Genomic DNA, 21,187 nt, shown 5'->3' with positions numbered 1-21,187 from the left:
CTGATTTGATGTAACAAGGCAACAATATCAATTTAAATTAAATCAGCTTTATCTTAACACGTGTACATTCGTAAATATTTAATGCTAACTAGATAGATATTATATATTATAACATAATTTTATAGTATGATTGTATAGTAATTAGATAAGACTAACTTTAAGTTTTATTGTAATATTTTCAATAAAAAAAAAAAACATAATAATATCTACTAAGCTTTTTTTATAATTACTGTCTATCTTTGCTGTACCTATTCTACTCCCTTTACAACCTTTCGCACTGCCAAGGGTCACTGGTAGAGATCTCTTATAGAGATAAGTGCTTCCCTGTCCACTTTTTCTTTATTTTTATTTTTAATTGTTACAAGTTTCTGGTACAAATAAATATAAATAAATATATAAATATAAATAGATACCTAAGTATATTATATTAGAACGTGTCTAAAATGTAAAGTGTTGAAACTTGAAAGTAACACAGCGCTTCACCAAACTTAGCCAATTTTAAAGTTTTGCAGATGATGTCAACAGCGTATCTACTCGTATCAACTTGGCTATGAGATGCTGTAGGGCCAAAGTTAGTGTAATATATATATATATCTATGTACGTAGTACGTCGTAGCTATGAGATAATACTTTATATAGCTTTATCATGTCATCAAATAATATTATAGTAATAATTGTACTAAAAGACGTTGCACTTGGTCCGAGTGGATTTAGGTTTTTAATATCCCGTGGGAACTCTTTGATTTTCCGGGATAAACAGTACCTACCTAGTCTATGTCCGTCTCCAGGCTTCGAACTATCTCTTTACCAATAAGATGATGCCCGCTACTTCTTCCAAGTGGATGTAGGTATTTTCTAAATCCCGTTGGAATTCTTTAATGAGAAGTATTATTGGTTGTTACGGCTATCTATACTCAACTATTTAGTCGATGTAAACCCGACTAGTTTAGCAACAACCTATAGGTACTTATAATGGAAATTACTCACGATAGTTTAAACGTTAGGATTCTTTAATTTTCCAGAACAAAAAGTAGCCTATTTCCTTCCTCGGGATGCAAGTGTATTCAATTTCCCTATCAATGCTCTTTGTATCAAAATTCGTCAAAATCGTTTAACGGAAAGACCGTGAAAAACTAGCAGACAGACAGACAGCAGACACTTACGCATTTATAATATTAGTATGGAATATTGTATGGATTGATTAAAATGGATTTTTACGAGCTAAAATAATCATAATGCATAATCACCGGGCATCCGAGTAGGTCTCTTGAAGGGATTTCCAAACTTCATGGTCTTGTGCCGCTGGTATCCAGCGACTCTCTACAACTCGTTTGTTGTTTTCTGTCCACCTACTGGAGGTTCTGCCAAGTGCCAACATTACATTTTCCGAAGTGAGATTGCCATTTTTAGCACCTTAGGACCTCTACTTTATCGATTCTCGAGGCTAAGTGCTCCGCTTAATGCACCTTCAGCACGGTAATATTATGTAGGTATAATATTACCGTGCCTTCAACCTCGCAACTAGTTGAGCTATGTCGGTTACTATTTCTTTTTTTCTTCTAGTAAATTATACCTACCACACAAGAAATAAGTAGGTATCCCTACTTATTGAAAAATAATTATATATGACACGTATCACAATAACATGTTATATAATTGTGATAAAGGAAGAGATCTGTGCTCTAATTCTAACAAAAATCTAACTTTCAAACCTCTATTTTTGTAACATTTCTTTCATGCCAGACCACCAGAATCTTTTTGTTGCATAATCCAGTAGGCGAATACAAACAGTTTCTCTTTTTTGAACGAACTTGTTCTAACTAAGTACATGTTGTTTTTCTGAGAGGACTTAAAGCTATAAAAGAGCGGGCCTTCGATAAAAACTTTTACTGGTAAAACTTACCTTATAATAATTTGCCCTACATTTTAGATGTTACATGGTTTATTAACATATCCGTCCATGTCTGTATCTACCTCAGATAAAAAAGGATAGCTATGTGAGAGGAAGCGGCGAGGTTTTAGTTGGTATTTCCCGACTATTTTCCAGAATCACACTTAAAACCCCGACGAATAGTTGTATGGTACTTAATAGAAATTACTTTGAATTTATTCGACTCAGCATACATAGCGTTTCATCGTTTCAAGCGACGTACCTACCAATCGACACTGATAATAATTATTATTATACTCGTAGATATATATTATGTTGTCATATGTCGATATAAATAATAATTTTTCTACTATGTGATTGTGGTCATATTCGAGAGCTGAATTAATCTTATCCGGACGTTAACGAATGATGTTTGTTCAACAGACATTTTAACGAAAACACACATTCGCCATTTTGATCTAAAATATCAATCAATGTTTTATGAATAGGATATAGGATTTTTTTAATTTTAGGGGGATAAATTTAATCACAACTTTTTAAGCGAAAGCATAAAGCTTGCCAAAAGCTTTTACGTCCCAAAGTGCCTAACTATTGAAACACCCCGACAAGTTTAACTGAAAGCCTTACGCGACCTTTACGTAATAAGGTTTACATAAATAAAGACTCAGACCCTTTAGGTCTTTAGAGATTTAGCGTTTTCGCAATATACCTACCAACCCGTGTTTTGTATGTAGAGATAGGTATGTAAATTATGTAATTTGCATACTAATAAATAAAATTGAAGTGACTGTTTGTTTGAACGGGCTAATCTTCGGAATGGCTGAATCTATTTTGACGGGACTTTCACAGACAAGTAGAAGATTAATCAAGGAGTAACATAGGCTCCTTTTGACTGACTTTAAAAACAGGCCAAGTGCGAGCAAAAACTATTATGCATAAAAATACATAAAAATTTGTTTTAGAGTATACAGGTGATAGGATATTATATGATGATGATATGATATTATGATACCCCACTTGGTATAGTTATCTTACTTTAAAAATTGAAAATACTAATTATTTGTTCATGAACACATTTTAATATTTTTTATTAAAAAATATTAAATATTATTTTTTGTGTTATAACCACACATTCACGGTTTTCGGATTTTTTCCTACTTGTGATATAAGACCTAGCTACCTGTCAAATCTCACGATTCTAGGTCAACGGGAACTACCCTATAGGTTTTCTTGACAGGCACGACAGACGGACAGACGGAAAGACAGACAGACAGACAACAAAGTAATCCTATAAGGGTTCCGTTTTTCCTTTTGAGGTAAAGAACCCTAAAAACAAACAGTTTCGCATTTATAATACGGGTAGTGATAGGTACATGATGGTGTGGATAGGTAGCTGGGTATATAATCAAAGATTTTGTATGTTATCAAAGACGTCACGGTGACGTCGTCGTCTCGAGCGCGACGTTCATTCAGACTTGTTTATCCCGTAATTTATTATTGAATCGACCTTCATCCCCCAAGCAGCAGTCACTACGATTATGATGAGTTCTTGTTATGAGCGTGGGCACGCTTACATCTTGAGGTGTCAGATTAAAAATACATAAAGGAGCCCACTCGCTTCCAAGGATTTATTGGCCAGCAATTTATTCAGGAGTTGGCGTGGAAACAGACGACTAAAGGTGAACGCACACTTATCCGAGCCGAACGCGTCGAACGAGCCGAACTAAACGAATTTTAGAATCCTGTATATGAAATCTCATGAAACCTCGCACATTTCCCCGCGTCGAATCGTCCGAATCGGAAGTAGATTTCAAATCGAGAATTCTAAAATTCGTTTCGTTCGACTCTTTCGACGCGTTCGGCTCGGATAAGTTTGCGTTCACTTTTACAAGTAGGTTTAACAAAAAAAAAAAATAGGAAGGGACTGTTAGGACTTAGGACTATGCCCGCGACTTCGTCCGGGGTTCGGTTTTTACAAATACCGTGGTAATTTAAATCGTTGTTTTCCAGGATAGATATTTACCTATATATCTGTGTCCGGGATGAAAACTGTGTCAGTGCCAAATAGATGTTGCCCGCGATTCCATCCACGTGGATTAAGGTTTTTTAAAAACTCCTTAGGAACTCTTTGGTTTTCCGGGATGAGAGTAGCCTATTATCACTCTACAGGTCTTTAACTATAGCCATGCGAAAAATCACGTCAGTCAGTTGCTCATTATGACGTGATTAAAGAACAAACCAACATTATATAATAAGTCGCGGGCATCAGCTAGTAAAATATGAAAAGCAATGGTGATAAGTCAAACGAATTTTTTTCCGGGTAGGTACTTATCTGTTGAAGACTTAGATATATTTTAGTCTTAGTAGTTGCGGTACTTGAGCTTTATAGGGTGGGCCCACCCGTGTTCCCCCCCTAGCTACGTCAAAGCGTTCTTCTGAAGGCTTTCTTTCATTCAAAGTACCTGCTAAAACTTCTTAACGTTGTATTTGTTTTATAATACACGACGCAAGGGCTGATCTTTAGAAAATTTGAACAAACTTGAAAGTCAAAGTTGTACGGTAACGTTTAGTTGTAGCTTTATAGTACGCGACAGGTCAAGATGGCAACCGGGGTATGAGACGGGGGGAGGCCCCGCACACCCGCACGTCACCCGAGCTATCCCGCACCGGGGGCTGTGCAGATGTGCGGGGCGTCCCCGCCCCGATTGCCATCTCGACTTGTCGCGTACTATAGATAGGTAGTTTACCTACTAGTTCTACGCTTTATTGTACCTACCAACATGGTAAGACGTAGATAAGAAAGAAACTTCATGATCCTAAACAAAAATGAGCGAAATTAATAAAATTGTGAGTTTAATCAATTAGGTACTCCATGCCAGTTCTAAAGTCAATCATAGCAAGGTCAATAAAATCTCCCTCAGTAATCACTAATCACAAAAAATCAATAGCCTCAAAATAATATTTGAATGGAAATTGGAGACCGATTCGCAAAATGTTGAGAATTTGTCCTGAAATATTTACGATTTCTCATTGGTCAAAGGGCGGGGCCGAGACAAATTACATCGTAGAAATTAGAACTACAATTTTCTCGTGAGCTTAATAACTATTTAAATATATTTTTAACCCCCGACCCAAAAAGAGGGGTGCTATAAGTTTGACGTGTGTATCTGTCTGTGGCATCGTAGCTCCGAAACTAATGAACCGATTTTAATTTAGTTTTTTTGTTTGAAAGGTGGCTTGATCGAGATTATTCTTAGCTATAATCCAAGAAAATCGGTTCAGCCGTTTGAAAGTTATCAGCTCTTTTCTAGTTACTGTAACCTTCACTTGTCGGGGGTGTTATGAATTTTTAATTTACACTTGTTGTGTGCTAAAGTTAGCATTGAAAATAAAATAAAATCCATATAGGTACTTAACCACAGAATAATAATATAAGAGTACTAACCGAAATAGACGAGTTGCAGAATGCCTTATCCTTTATTACCCTTCGTATACGGATGCGGTTCTAGCCGCCGATTTCGCAGATCCTTTTTAATTTTTTCTACGTTTAAACTCTAAAAGTGGTTGCAGTTGTGTTTAACCAGCTAGAAATAAAATCATATTCAAAAAAGAAAGTTACAATAGGCTATACCTACTCTATACTTAGATACTCAAACCTCAACTTAACTATTATTATCATCACTACTAATATTTTAAACTAGCCGATGCCCGCGACTTCGCCCGCGTGATTTAAGTTTTTGAAATCCCGTGGGAACTCTTTGATTTTCCGGGATAAAAAGTAACCTATGTGCTAATCCAGGATATTATCTATCTCCATTCTAAATTTCAGCCAAATCCGTCCCGTAGTTTTTACGTGAAGGAGTAACAAACATACACACACACACACACACACACACACACACACACACACACACACATACAAACTTTCGCCTTTATAATATTAGTGTGATGTGTGTGTTTGTGTGTTTCTTAAATCACGTCGCAACGTAGCTACGGATTGCACGGGTATAGTTATAGCTTGGAGAGTGACATACGCTTCTTTTTATCCCGGAAAATCAAGAGTTCCCACGCGATTTGTAAAACCTAAATCCACGCGAACAAAGTCGCGGGCATCGCAGCTAGTCACGAATAAAACTCATTCGTGTAAGCCTAGCAACAGACTAGAAAATCCCTGTCTAGAAAGATCTTTCCATTAGATATATATTTCACGTTTCGCTGCGAAATTGGAAACTAAGATTAATTTCGAAATACTATATATTATACCTACGTGGTATTATTATTAAATTAACCCCAGACGATCTCGGGTCGCCAACAGCAATCATCTGGTTCAATTATTATGAAAAGGTTATTGATATCTTTGTCGGTTTAATTGAATTTCTCCAGTGTCCATTCCAATTTATTGCTTTTTAACCCCCGACCAAAAAAGAGGGGTGTTATAAGTTTGACGTGTGTATCTGTGTATCTGTGTATCTGTCTGTGACATCGTAGCGCCTAAACGAATGAACCGATTTTAATTTAGTTTTTTTTTGTTTGAAAGGTGGCTTGATCGACAGTGTTCTTAGCTATAATCTAAAAAAATTGGTTCAGCCGTTTAAGAGTTATCAGCTCTTTTCTAGTTTTCTTGTAGAAATGAAGGTTAGATAACCGTTAGGCTCATAATATTATGTCAATAGACAAATGTCAAGATGGACGTTGCCTAAATACATAATTATTTATTTGAAAATGATGTTTTGGAAAACTCAAATACTTTGGATCGTCGGGGGTGTTATAAATGTTTAATTTACACTTGTATATACCATTGAACGACGTAGGTTGATAACGTCACGTAGTTTAGCATAATGTATAATGTACATGATTTCCATGTAACTATTATCAGGAGGGGTGTTATAAGTTTGACGTGTGTATCTGTGTATCTGTCTGTGGCATCGTAGCTCCTAAACTAATGAACCGATTTTAATTTAGTTTTTTTTGAAAGTTGGCTTGATCGAGAGAATGCAAGAAAATCGGTTCAGCCGTTTGAAAGTTATCAGCTCTTTTCTAATTACTGTAACCTTCACTTGTCGGGGGTGTTATAAATTTTTAATTTAGACTTGTTACTTTAGCCACGAAAAATAAACCCTCTTTATTGTATTGTTGATCGCTTATCTAGTCTGACCGGAGCGGAAGGCAGGGTAAACCGAGCGAATCCCTCAACCACAAAGCCTTTGAATAGAACGAGATTCGCCGGATACAAGGCCTACAGGCGGATCTAAGCCGATAATACCCGGACGTGCCGTCCTGACCTCAACAGGTATTATTCAATGTGTAGGTATAATCTGTTCGGTATAACGTGGTCGGATTTGAGGTCAATCGGCAAATACGTGGGCATAGTTTGGGTAACATAGTAGGCGATGATGGCAATCGGGGGATTCCGCGATTGGACCGCGGGATGGCGCGGGTGACGTGCGGGTGTGCGGGGCGTACCCAATACCCCAATTGCCATGTCGACCTGTCGCGAATTAGGTATACCATGTAGTTTGGGAAGGGCACAACAGCGATATTTATTAAAGGACGTGGTCTCCAAAGTTGAATTAATATTCTTTCTCCCTTAGTAACAGGTTTGATCTATCGAACTGATCGCGAACTGACAATGAAATAATGATACGACCTCTCCAGTTTACAACCTCTCCCACTGCCAAGAGTCACTGGTAGAAATCTCTTATAGAGATAAGTGCTTCCCTGTCCACTTTTTCTTTCTTTTCCTCTTTATTGTTACAACTTCCTGGTACAAATAAATATGTAATAATAAATATACGAGTGAAAAACCTAACTCGAGAAGGTCTAAAGTGCAAATCGCGTCGCTTATTCATTTCACCGAGAAGGTTTCTGCGATTTGTTTAAATCTTTCTAGTCAGCTAAGGAAAACGAGTAAAGTTTGCCCTATAGAGCTTGAAAAACTTTAGCTACCTATACAATAAATATCTACTTCTATAAACTTCCTACCGAACACAACGTAGATCTTTAGAGTTCCGTACCTCAAAAGGAAAAGCGGAACCCTTATAGGATTACTTTGCTGTCTGTCTGTTTGTCTGTCTGTCTGTCCGTCCGTCCATCCGTCCGTCCGTCCGTCCGTCGTGTCTGTCGTCGTCGGAACCTTCAGTGCGCGAGTCTGACTCGCACTTGGCCGGTTTTTTTGAGTAAGTAGGACACGCCGCACTTGATATACTACTTAGTACCTATGAGTACCTTAGACATAGTACTTGCACGACTGGCATGTTATAGTTTTGCCACTCTACTCACGTGGTTTTGCTAGCAAGGGAAATCAGTCTGAAGATCGTACTCAAACGCAATCCTTTTATAGTTCTTAGGGTTCCGTACCCAAAAGCTGCCAATGGGACCCTATTACTAAGCCTCCCGCTGTCAGTATATCATGGTTGCCTAGGCCCTAGATGAAATCGCTAGGCAGCGATAAGGGCGCCAAATTGTACCTGCCTATATTTTTGTTTTGCTTTGTACAATTATGTATTTTCTATGTATTAGTTTTGTGTCATTCATTCATGAACGATATAATAGGTAGAGAATTTTTACAGAGTGTATATTTCTATTGATAGTAAAAAAACAAGAGTTTCAAAATAACTGCCATTCATGTAAAATGGTAAATTCAGAGTAAAATATAATATATGGATGGCACGGAACCGTTCATGTGTGAGTCCAACTCGCACTTAACCGGGCTTTTCTAAACAGAAAAATATACCTAGGTCGACAAATGTACCCCACCTATCGTAAATCAAAACAGTCACAAGCTATATTATCTTAAATTCATTCAATGTTGTTGCCGTGCGAGTCACATTTAGATTTATTGTTTTCCCAATATTTTTGATAGGTATAAAACAATCTATAAAAGCGATGAATAGGGTGACCAAACGTAACATAACATATGGTTAAGAATGGGTACAGCAGGGCAAAGTGTCATATGGAAAACAGGAAGTAAAGTAAAGGAAAGATGAATTATTGGCCTCGTGAGATCAGTATACGTACTCTTCAATCATCGTTACACTTCAATATTCATTATTTATCATTAAATAGTTATTAGGCACTGCTACAGCTCAAAGAAAATTAATAATTTTTTCTTGAATCTAATTTCATTAGTATATGAAAGCTCTAGAAATGATAATATACCTACAATGTTTATTATGTTTCTTATGTACAAACTTAAAATTGCTATTTTTTAGTAATTTCAAGAAATAATTGAATACATGACTGTTCTGCCGAAAAATGAACTAAAAAGTAAAATTTCCGCCGCCATATTGATTTTTTTAAATTTATAGTCATTGACACTCAGTAATGTACCTACCTATGGATTCTAACTATATCCCATACATCAAAATCGGTTTAGGCATTTAGAAGTAAAGGAATAAAGAAACCCATAGGTAGGTACACGCTACACATAGGTACATAATGAGTTCTGAAAACATAACACTCCTTTTTTGGGCAGTCGCGTAAAAATGAGGCATATATTATGTCCAGGAAAGGCTTTTAGTTCCAGGAGAGCTGGTAACCCTACCTCTAAGTCTTGTGTACGTCAGATTCTACGAGCATTCGCAATAAATGTGGCGTAAAGTATAAAAAGGTACGATAAAAAGTTTTTATAGTGGCAATACGACGAAGGCTTAGATAAAAGCTCTCTCGCTGTGTCCGTAAAATTGATGACAACATTCCTTAAAATTCAGTGTGTTTAGTGTTAGACATCTCAGCAATTTTACGGGTGCCTGGTGCACGTCGCGTCGCGTCGACCGCCCGAAGCGCTCTACTTCTAGCATCTGAGATCTGAACATTCATCTCGGGGGAATCTTTTCAAGATACTAATTGGAGGAAAAATTGGGTTAGGTGAGATTTTCACCCACTAAAGCCAGTGTTGAAAACCCCTACTGGGTGGAGAGACGGTATTAAACGAGTCAAAGGGAAGGCCACCTTCATCTTAGTAGGTACCTAAATAATAATTTTATGCAAACTTTGAAAAATGCTATTATAACTTATAAGTAAGAATAAATCCGCTAAGGCTAAGGCACTTATCGTAGCTTTTATTTTCAAGTATGCTTAACTTAATATAAAACTTCTCTCTTACAAACGCTATAAATTGTCCGCTTAAAAGTTATGAGCTTTTGCTATGAAAGTTTATATCATATTCTGGATGTAGTCTAGATTTTTTTAAGTAAAGTTAATTTCAAAACCCTAGTAACGAGAATCTGTGAACCGACAGAGAAAGAATATTGAATTTTTTTTGTTAAACCTTTCACAAAACTTTTTCATTCATTAAAGATTTTGGGTGAGGGTTTTTCATAATACCTACTAATTAATTGATCTTAAAACAACAGAGAATGATGATCTTTTTGATAGAACACGATTTAGGGAAATTTATGTTAATTCTATGCATGAGTAATCAAACCGAAATTGATAAAGCTTAAAAGATAAAAGGTTTCAAATCTAAGCCGAGACTAGAGGCTGGAATAATAATCAAATACCTACGAGTCGGACTCGCACACGGAAGGTTCCGTACCATCGTACTTAAGCAATCTCAAACCAATATAATAAAAATTTATCGCTCCAACAGCTGTACAACACTGCAAGTTAATCATGGACAGCGCTATCTTGATGTGATTTAGTAAACTAATTATTTGGTCGTGTTACACAATATTTTTTTGATGATGTAACCACAAATTCACGGTTTTCGGAATTGTTTCTTTACACATGTGCTATAAGAGATTACTACCAGCTAAATTTCATGATTCTAGAGTTCCATAACTCTTCTAGCGTTACTTCCCGTTGACCTACGATCGTGAGGGGAATCAAAACTTAACAGGTTAGCCCTAATATGGGCGGGCAGGCAAGCAGGCAGACAACGATGCAGTGTAACGAATTAGTGTTAGTGTTGTTTTTTTTTTCCTTTTGAGGTACGGAACCCTAAAAGAGGACGCTGCGCCTCGGGTCTATCCCACTTCGTAGGTATGCGTCGGACCTTAGTTAGACCTTTAGAGAAGTATATTTCATCTCATTGTTCTTAACAATATCTGCAAATTAACTCCGCGAAATATCCTGTTATCATCTGTGACATGGCAACGTCGGGAGATGAATTATTTCGACCTTTTTCCCTTTGCCTAACTGACAGATGACCGTGAACTTGACGTAAAAGGGATCCTTTTGGAGATTTCTTTCATGAAAGTAATATCTTGGCATCTTTTTATAATAAATCTTCCGTTCAGGACAAGAGCAATTTTTAACGTTGACCAGTTTAGATTTAACTAATTTAAAAAATATTCTGTTTAAGAAAAGCGGTGATAGCCTAGTGGTTAAGACGTCGGCCTCCTATTCAAGGGGTCGGGGGTTTGATTTCAGCCACACACCTCTAACTTTTCGGCGTTTAAGAAACAAACTTGCTTTAAAAATGAAAGAAAATATCGTGTGGAAACCTGCATACCTGAGAGTTCTTCATAATGTCATCAAAACTCGAACTTGGCTACCGTGGTCCTCATACTAGACAGAAATAGCTGTGTACCTAACTACTCGTACGTAATTAGTAGGTAGGTAAGTCAATACAATACTTGTAGACTGTACCTACTAGTCAACGTAGAGCATTTCAATCTCAATTTTTATCAGACGTTTAGTCTATCCAAGTATACAATACAAGGAATAGTACGTATTTATAATAAAAATTCAATAAAAACAAGAAACAATGAAATACATTTTTACAGACTAATACCATAGGCTAGGTATAGGTATAGTATTAGTAGTATAGTATAGGTATTAGTCTGTAAAAAATATATTTTATTTTAGGTCCTATATATAGGTACTACTAAAAATAGAAATACAAAAAGTACAAATTACAAAATACCCAAACATTTTGTTGATTATCTTTCCTATAAAAATGGAATGATAAAAAAAGTGGTTACAACATTTTTACCAATAACGTATTCTCTATTCTCACAAAATACCGATATAGGAATAAAACGATCTCGCGATCTCTTTATATCCTGGGCTTTTGTTAAATAAAATGTGTATTTTAATTTGACTTCCAGGCCCCAGAATGGTAATATAATCGCGGCTCTCAACAACGGCCTGATAACAATTTGGTATTTTCGATTCGTATTTTCTTTCACGTCTTTGAAAAAAATCGGTTAAGGGCGAGTGGGCCTCGCACACGTAGGGTTCCGTACCTTCCACATTCTACAAGAAATAACATTTTTTTTAAATCTTCATGGCGGCCATTTTGAAATTTTAGTAGTCGTTATAGCGGCAATAGAAATGCAGATTCTGTGATCAACTTTCTACCTATTACGGTTCACGGGATACAGCCCGTTGACAGACGGACAGACAGCGGAGTCTTAATAATAGGATCCCGTTGGTACACTTCGGGTGTAGAACCCTAAAAAAAAATTGTTACAACATTTTTACCAATAATAATATATTTTCTATTCTCACGAAATATCGATATAGAAAGAAAACGATCTCGCGATCTCTCTATCTTAAGATTTTGTTAATTAAAATGTGTATTTTAATTTGACTTTCAAAGTCCACGTCCCAGAGTTGTAATAGGATCGTGGCTCTCACTGAAGCCTGAAAACAATTTGGTATTTTCGTCTCGTATTTTCTTTCACGTCTTTGGAAAAAGGAACAAAAGAATAACATTTTTCTCTCTGGTGCCGTGTGAATTGTCGATCGTCTTTAATTGATATTCTGGCCCTTGTTTCGGTGCTATTATCTGTATTATGTTAACAAAGGGAAATTCTTATTGTTCTTCAACTTGGGCTATATTTAGTCAACAATCGAAAGCAAAAGTAACCACCATAATAATTCTAATATTTTTTTGCGGGTTTTGAAGCAGCCAGTTATTGATGTACATACACATTATTTTGCTTATTTTTTAAATCAGCTTTTATAACATAGGGAACGTCTGGCACGCGTTGGCTCTTAGTCCATTACATATTTTGTCTCGAAGGTTTCACTGGCTTCCTCTTCGGGGTACCTACTCAGTTACGATTAAGATAATAAGTCTCACGGGTACAAAATAACAAATAGTTCTAAGTCCAGTCAGTAAGAAGCGCTTTAAAGAGAATACGCAATTTACTGATTAAACACCGAAATCTCCAGAAACGTAATCTCAATTACGTCCATCTCAATTTATCTTAATCATCTTAAACCCTCGTCAAACTAAATCTCCTTGTTATTTCTTCAGGCTATTTGTATTCAGCTGGTGTTAGAATATTCGTCAAAACAACGTTTATGCTAAGCGCTCTCACAATTTCAGAAATGTACGCGCGTATTGGCTATAAAAGTAATGGCCACTTGGACTTTACTGCTCCGTAATAAAGTTTCTATTCGTTTGTACGCCTGTCGTCAGATGTCAGTGAATAAATTAGTAGAAATCGCTGAAGGCGGAAGTACACCGCATTTTATGCTGAAGCACGCGCACTTTGACGACTTTACGACATTGGCATTACTTTTTTTACTAACCCCCGACCCAAAAAGAGGGGTGTTATAAGTTTGACGTTTGTATCTCTGTATCTGTCTGTGGCATCGTAGCTCCTAAACTAATGAACCGATTTTTATTTAGTTTTGTTTGTTTGAAAGGTAGCTTGATCGAGAGTTACCTATAACAATCAAAGAAAATCGGTTCAGCCGTTTGAAAGTTATCAGCTCTTTTCTAATTACTGTAACCTTGACTTGTCGGGGGTGTTATAATTCTTTAATTTACACTTGTGTGTGATATCGTTCGATCAGTATTATTTTATCATCAGTATTATTATTCTTCAGTAGTAGAAACATCTATTTATCTTGCGCTGGTGTTGATTACACAAGAGTATAAACTCAAGCTATAGTTACTTAGATACCCTTTCAACGCAGCTAAGTTTGTTGGAAACTTACTATCTTATTAACATAGTTTGCAGCGTGGGGCACTTCTTGGACCTAACTTTGCTGTTACAGAGAAAATTGAGTTTGTGTTGTTTCACTTGTTATCACAGTCCAAGGCAATGCTTTTTATAGTTTTTCTAATGAGTTTTGTAATTAAAAAGTCTTTCTTCAAGTGGATACATCTTTACACAGAACAACTAAGAATGAAATATTTATAAAAATAAATTCTTAAAAAGTGTACCAGAAGAATAAATAAAAATCCGTCCAATGATCATTTAACTATGGGCAACTAGCTGATGCCTGCGACTCGGTCCGCTTGGATTTAGGTTTTTAAAAATCCTGCGGGAACTCTTTGATTTTCCGGTATAAAAATTAGCCTATGTCACTTTCCAGGTCTTTGATATACCCATGCAAAAAATCACTTTGATCCATTTCTCCGTTACGACGTTTTACCCCAGAAAATCAAAGAATTCCTACGGGATTTTTAGAAATCTAAATCCACGCGGATGGTATCGCGAGCATAAGTTAGAACTAGGACAAATAATAATATTAAAATAATTTCTCTCAAAACCTGAAATAGGTACGATGCTTTTGCCGTACCTAAATGCAATAGGTAAGTCGGTACTCGAGTTAAACGAGCAAATTCCACTGTTCGTTCCGAGTACTTTATTGAGCATTTTAGCAGAAAATGGCAAAGTAGGTACTTTGCTACATTCCACTGCAAAAATTCTTACGATTTCATGGAGCAGTCTATTCTGTAGCAATAATATCGGGATAAGGGATTGGAATGTGAATGTTTATATAAGTATTTAGTACCTAGTATTGAAATGTTCCGTTTTCAAGTATTAGGTATATGTACGTGATATTGATAAGGTAGTTTGATACGACTTAGTTATAATTTTGAACTCAACAACTGATATTCAGCAAATAAATAAAATTTCATTTCATTTCATTTTAATTCATTTCATTTCAATTTCATTTCATTTGAAGCGTGACTGCAGCAGCGTGGCTTCGTCACGCGCTGTAGTGAAAACATCTACATTCTACATACAGTGCTTTTGTGTACTTGTAACAATTTCTATAGGAGTCATGTATCATGCCTTTCAGGTTATTCGTTTAGCCGCTAGAAATTTCCCCGGCAAAGGTTTGCCTTACTGGTTTAAGCCCTCTTTGTCTGGTGTCTTCATGCTGCGCGCAATAAGCTCATCACCTCGCGCAGAGGTCGTGTCAAAGGCCCTAGTATAATTTTCAAATTAAAGTAAACTTGTACTTAAATTGGTCATAACTTATGGATTGAAAATATATAAATAGAAAAAATATAAAATATATGGATGGAAAAGATAGGTCCCTTTCCCCTGCGTATTAAAATATAACAGATTTACGCACAGTTAACGTTGAACCAGAAGCCCTAACGTAACTTATAGGTATACCTACGAGGAGATACTTATTTACGTCGTCGAGGTCTCCTGCGTTTCGCGCTGGTAATCAGCAGCTAGTGGATGTTGCGTCAGTTATCAGGTGGACAGCGGTGCTATACCGTAGAGGTAGTTATCATGAAACACTGGACATTATGGGACTGGACGTAACAGAACACTGAGTCGCTTTAAAATACGCTAGACTTTCTAGAAGACTAGATATTGTCTTTGTCAGGTCATTACGTCGAGCTTTTCGTCCGTCACCAAGTCTTCTGTATGGACATTTCTTAGCAACATTTGTAGTACATATATTATATTAATTATATTTGTTGCAGATCCTCGGCTCTGACACGGAGTGGCACTTCGCGCACCGCGGGCTGCCGCACGCCCGCCCTCGTAGAGCCATCGCGCATACGCGTCTTCTCAAAAAACATCCCCTTGTAAGTTGCATTAAACAAAAATGTGAGATGGGCTTGCGCTTGATGACAATCATGCCTGAGAAAAAGAGCAATGATGAGGTATAGGTTGAAGATTCCTATTCACTCTTGTCTTGAAGGTATTCAAGTTATAGCTCCAGAACTTCTACCAGATCATAGCTGGGTGGACAAAAAAATTATTCAAAACTTCGAAACCTAAAGTAGGTAGGTAGAGTTAGTTGTTCGCTGAAATATTTCGTTTGGGTAATTTGAAGCCAAGCTTCAAATTACCCAAACGTTTATTAAATCGCTGTTTTTAGAATTATTTTTTCCCGGAGTCCGGTCTCAAAAAACTGCTTCATCTCTGTAGAAGTAATTTTTATATAATTTAAGTCATATAACCCTGTATCTGAACACCAAACAAAAGGAAATAAAAATAATTCACTATGGTAAACACACTGTTCATAACAAAAGACTAAGCAAAATTATTAATGAAGTTGCAGTATTCACTAAATAGGAAGTGCCGTAAAAGTTACGTAGTCGCATTCAACTAGTATAATATGAAAACATAGCTCTTATTGCATTAACTTTAAAGTCTATATTACAACACGTTATTCACTGCGGCATAGAGGAGGTTTCAAGCCGATTACGAACACATTAGTGGATTAGTTTTCTATTTTACTCCGACCTGTGCAAGGCTCTCTAATCCATTTTCTACTTGAACACATTTACAAAGTATAAGCTTATTATTTTATCGTAAGATATTTTATCATTTTTCATTTCGAAGACAAAATTATGATTAACTAGCTGACCCGACAGACTTCGTCCTGTCAAAAAGATTTGTAATGTGGCAGTTTTTGTGCCTACGTATTTTAAAAAATTCTCCTGAACAGAACCGTTACCCTGGTGATAGGGCGTTGTGAATAAAAAATAATTAAATAAAACATATATAAGGATTTAAAAGTAAGTAATCGCTTTATTGTTAATCATGTGAATCATAATTATTATTATTATCATTGTAGTGCTTTGTGGTATACGATGTTTTTTGTTTGATTACCTGGCGCATAGATAAACAAATCTGATGGTTTTCCAACACGGGAACAGGCAACATACAATTGACCATGTGAGAAACATGGGTTTTCTAGATTAATACCACAAACACTTAATGATTGCCCCTGGGACTTGTTTATAGTCATAGCAAAAGCAAGCCGCACTGGAAACTGTAGTCGTTTAAACTCAAATGGCACATCAGTCGGAATCATTGGGATGCGCGGTATGAGAACATCTTCTCCTTTATACTTTCCTTTGAGTATAGTTGCTTCTATCACATTGTTTAGTAATTTTTTTATCGCTAACCGTGTACCGTTGCAAAGACGCGGTTGGTTGATATTTCGCAACATTATAACCACCGATCCAACCTTTAATTGAAGATTGTGAGGTGGCAATCCTGGCAAATCCAGCGAGTTTAAAAATTCCGGTGGATAGTTGACTACATCATCTTGATTAGTAGCCGAATCAACTGATTTATATATCCTCAATTCGCCTGTAATTTGTTCTTGAATTTTGAAATTTAATTCATTTACATTTCTTCACTGATTTGTATATTTGGATTTCCCATTCTATTCCGTATTTGATACAAAATATCATCACACATATAATCTTTGTACTTGATCCACAAATCAATTGGGTTTGATGGGAAGCATGTAGATATGATTATAGAAAACAATGTTCGTATTTGATGAGCGTGTGATGATATTACAGCATCATTGAGAGTTTGATCCCAATGAGCGTCATTTTCAAGCAATTGCAAACGTTGACAGGCTTCTCTGTAGGATCCACACAATTCACCATCAACAGTTCGTAACTGTTGGAATGATGTTGGGCCACGTACATTGACTAATAGCAGTCATAAATAAAAACATTCATCATTGCTTGGATGTACTGAATTAATTCGGCCAATCGCATCGGTGGAATATACATCTGTATATCCTGGAACTGGTTTTCCTTGTTTCCGTCGTATAAATCTCCTTGAGGATTGATTCCAGGTATAATATTTTGGCATTTCAGAATATAGCAATGTTTGTGCGAAATCATCGTTTTGGCATGTCTCAAAAAAACTGGTTAATGTAGTAGATGGTGGCTGAGCAGCTCTTTGTACTGCGTTCTGTGCTGTAAAATACACTCTTTGTCCATTTTCTAAATGCACAGCTAAGTGAACAACAGAAGGATGTCTCTCATGAATAGGAAAAGAAAATATTCGCCAAACTGCTTCATTACTACTGACATAGCGGCCCATTTGGTATTGGGTAACTTCATCATTGGAATTCTCTGCACCAATTCCAATCACAGCCATATCACTCCCTTTGGTTACATATTTGCAAATGTATTTTATAGATTTCACTGAATGGCAAGATTCAACGTTGATGTGTGCTTTGAATGTCTTTGATAAAATGGGTGAATATGGAACAATCCAACGATTATCTATTTCAATATCTTGTTGATTTAATTTGACAATTGTTGATTTTCCATTGTCTGCTGTCGATCTGCGACGATACAATGGATAACCGTCATTACCAGTAATTGTTTCCGATAATCGTTTTGAACATTTTCCATCCATCATACACGGTGAATTTTGATTAAGAGTTCCACAGGGACCATGTATCATGTTTTTGATAACTACCTCATGCAATCCAGGATCTACTTGTACATTAGGGATTTCAGCTGATATCACTGCATCAACTTCATTTGGCCTTATCTTTTCAACCAACCAAATCAAAATGTGTGCATGTGGCAATCCTCGTTTCTGCCACTCCACAGAATACATCCAGCAGCGTGTCTCACCAAACACATTATGTTTTACGATGAAATCCATTAAAGATTTCAACTTTTGTCTAAAGACTCTGGCTGTAATATCATGACGATCAATGGATGATTGCCCAGAGAATAACTCCTGCTTGATATAAAAATAATAAAACACTGTTGGTAACGCGATTTTTGTTTGACTGATGTAATGACGTGGAAACTGATGCATTTTATCTCGCGTGCCGAAACTAATACAAAAGAAACGCGAGTTTCGGAACGCGACATTAAACTCCTCCAACTATGTATTCTGTGCTCCAACGCACACACGCACATTGTTTTGATAGATATGATCTTTGACGTTAGGAACACACCTACATTGCTTAGACAACAGTGAGTGCTTGTAATTTAATATGAACTTTATACCATAGCAATAAAGCTCAAATTGACTACGTTTTAGTTAGAAATCATTTGTATGGGAAAAAGAAAAGGGCTATTTTTAGGGTTTTTCCAGCAATAATTCTAATTTTTCTCGCCGTAAAAACCATCCTTGAACTTCAACGAACATTTTAAAAAAAGATTTGGCCAAATTGGTCCAGGCGTTGTTGAGTTATGCGCTTACCAACACATTTTGCGATTCATTTTTATATTATAAGATGAACACTTCAGAATAATGAGTTTATTTTTACCGATAAAAAGTACATTCATAGAAATGAAGATAAGTAAGAAAGGTAATAGGTTTTACATGGTATTTCTTGTTAGATAGAGTTCTATTCTGGATAGAGTAGGTAAATGTGATAATTATATGACAATTTATTATGTGTTACGACAATTAAGTAGATTTGGTTGTTAGACAAACCTCTTATATAATAATATATGCAATGAGTTTTCTATGGCTAATATTTCTATAATTTTATCTTGGTTTGTTGCACCTTCCGCAAGCTGCCCTAGTGCTTTTAATTTTTTTTAAAGACGACGTGTTTAATTCAAAGTTTTCTTTATAAACAGGTCCACACGGCAGTCCAGCAAACGGGCTTCAAGCGTGTGAAACGCGGGTTCCGTCCGCTTCGCCTCCCCGAGACATTGCCTCCAGCCTCCGAGCCACGGGACCCCTATTTTCCTCTACAGTGGTACTTGAAGAACACCGGTCAAAATGGCGGGAAGCCGAAGTTAGACTTGAATGTTGAAGCTGCCTGGGCGCAGGGATATACCGGCGTTAATGTGACCACGGCTATTATGGATGATGGTAAGATTTTTTTAAAATTTATTGACTAGCGCTTGGCTGCAATCAGACCTACTGGCAAGTGATGATGCAGCCTAAGATGGAGTGCACGTGCCTAGGAGATGCCTATCCACTCTTGACTTGCTGAAACTTGCCTTGTGTAAAACCTGAAATAGGTACGATGTTTTCGCCGTACCTAATGCAATAGGTAAGTCGGTACTCGAGTTGCCTTGCCTTGTGTAACTTTTTAAGTTAATCGATTTGACGTGACACTACGCTTATTTACCTAAGTATTTACCTTAATAGTCTAGGGCAGGTTTTAGAAGTGGTTAGTTACTAGCCTACCAGCAAAAGATGCCATTGCCAAACGACTTAGCGTTTCTGTAATGAACAGAAACTAACACGTAGTCTGTGGTTTCAGGATGATGCCGCGATGAAAGCAATTAGAAAAAAAAATTACCGATTTTTTTTATGACGATATCATGAAATTTGGCTGGCCATAATGGCTGATAAATTTACCTACGCCAACGCACATACATGTCACGTTAGTTAACTTGAAATGTTACACTACGGCCTTTTGGGAAGTATTTTTGGAACGTACTTTCGCAATAGCTTGAATAAAAATTTTCATTTGGTATGTTTACTGTACAAAAAGTTTGATATGCAAGTAGTTAATTGGAATTCGATTTTTTCGCTTTTTAACTGAACATCAGCTTTGATTTATTATTGCAAACAACTAGATGCATATATTTTCCCGCGAGGCAACAAGCTCCGTATTTTTTTTAAACTATTAATTTTATTCCATTTTGTAGACTTTAAATTTGTTTTTTACTAATTCCATACTGTTACAAAGGGATAAACCGACTGACTGACACATATTATCAAAATCTATTAAACTACTGGGTCTGGAAACTTGAGATTTTTCATGTAAGTAGGTTTTCTCAAAATATTTTACTTTTAACTTAGATTACAAAGATTCCCGCTGTTTGCAACTGTAATAAAAAAGAATTTTCAGCATCCAAGCCAAGGGATAACCCTGTTTAATTATTATTTTTAAAAAGTTTCAACTTAGGTAGTCACAAACAGGTCACAAAATTGTCCATGATTTCCATTGCCGATACTTTTAATTAGATTTGTAAATATACATAATGTTTAAATTGAGTTAATTGTTGGACAAATGTTTAAATCTCTTGTGTATACCTAGTTATATTTTGATTCTATACAAGCACTTTATGTTGAAAACTAGGAGTCGATTTCCATGTCGTTACAGGAAATTTAATGAAAGGTCTAAATTGGGTTTCTCATTTGAATAAAGGATGGGTCGGTCTTGTTTGCTTTGATAGGTACCTACTAGAAATATCGAATTTGATTTTGGTTTCATAATATACGTAGTTAATATGATGATATTATATGAATTAATAAGTAGTAGAAAACAAATTAGAAAGGAAATCGCGGATATTTGCATATTTATAGTTTTTTATTTTACTTGACTTTGACTTTGACTTTGCCTTCGTAGATACTTACTTCTTACTAGTATCATAGGTACCTACTACCTAGA

The 21,187-nt window shown here is 36.3% G+C and overlaps 1 protein-coding gene across 1 annotated transcript in view; it reads left to right on the top strand.

Moving 5' to 3' along the window:
- Positions 1 to 21,187, top strand: part of LOC123874843 (neuroendocrine convertase 2) — a 54,180-nt gene that overhangs the window by 6,963 nt on the left and 26,030 nt on the right. The window contains exons 2-3 of the mRNA XM_045920366.1: positions 15,528 to 15,632; positions 19,416 to 19,653. Coding sequence (XP_045776322.1) covers positions 15,528 to 15,632; positions 19,416 to 19,653 — 343 coding nt within the window. The remainder of the gene's footprint in view (positions 1 to 15,527; positions 15,633 to 19,415; positions 19,654 to 21,187) is intronic.

Source organism: Maniola jurtina, chromosome 19, assembly GCF_905333055.1.
Source record: "Maniola jurtina chromosome 19, ilManJurt1.1, whole genome shotgun sequence".
NCBI classification, from domain to species: Eukaryota; Metazoa; Arthropoda; class Insecta; order Lepidoptera; family Nymphalidae; genus Maniola; species Maniola jurtina.
Note: the sequence above shows the minus strand (reverse complement) of the source record. Positions and strands in the feature narration are given on the sequence as shown.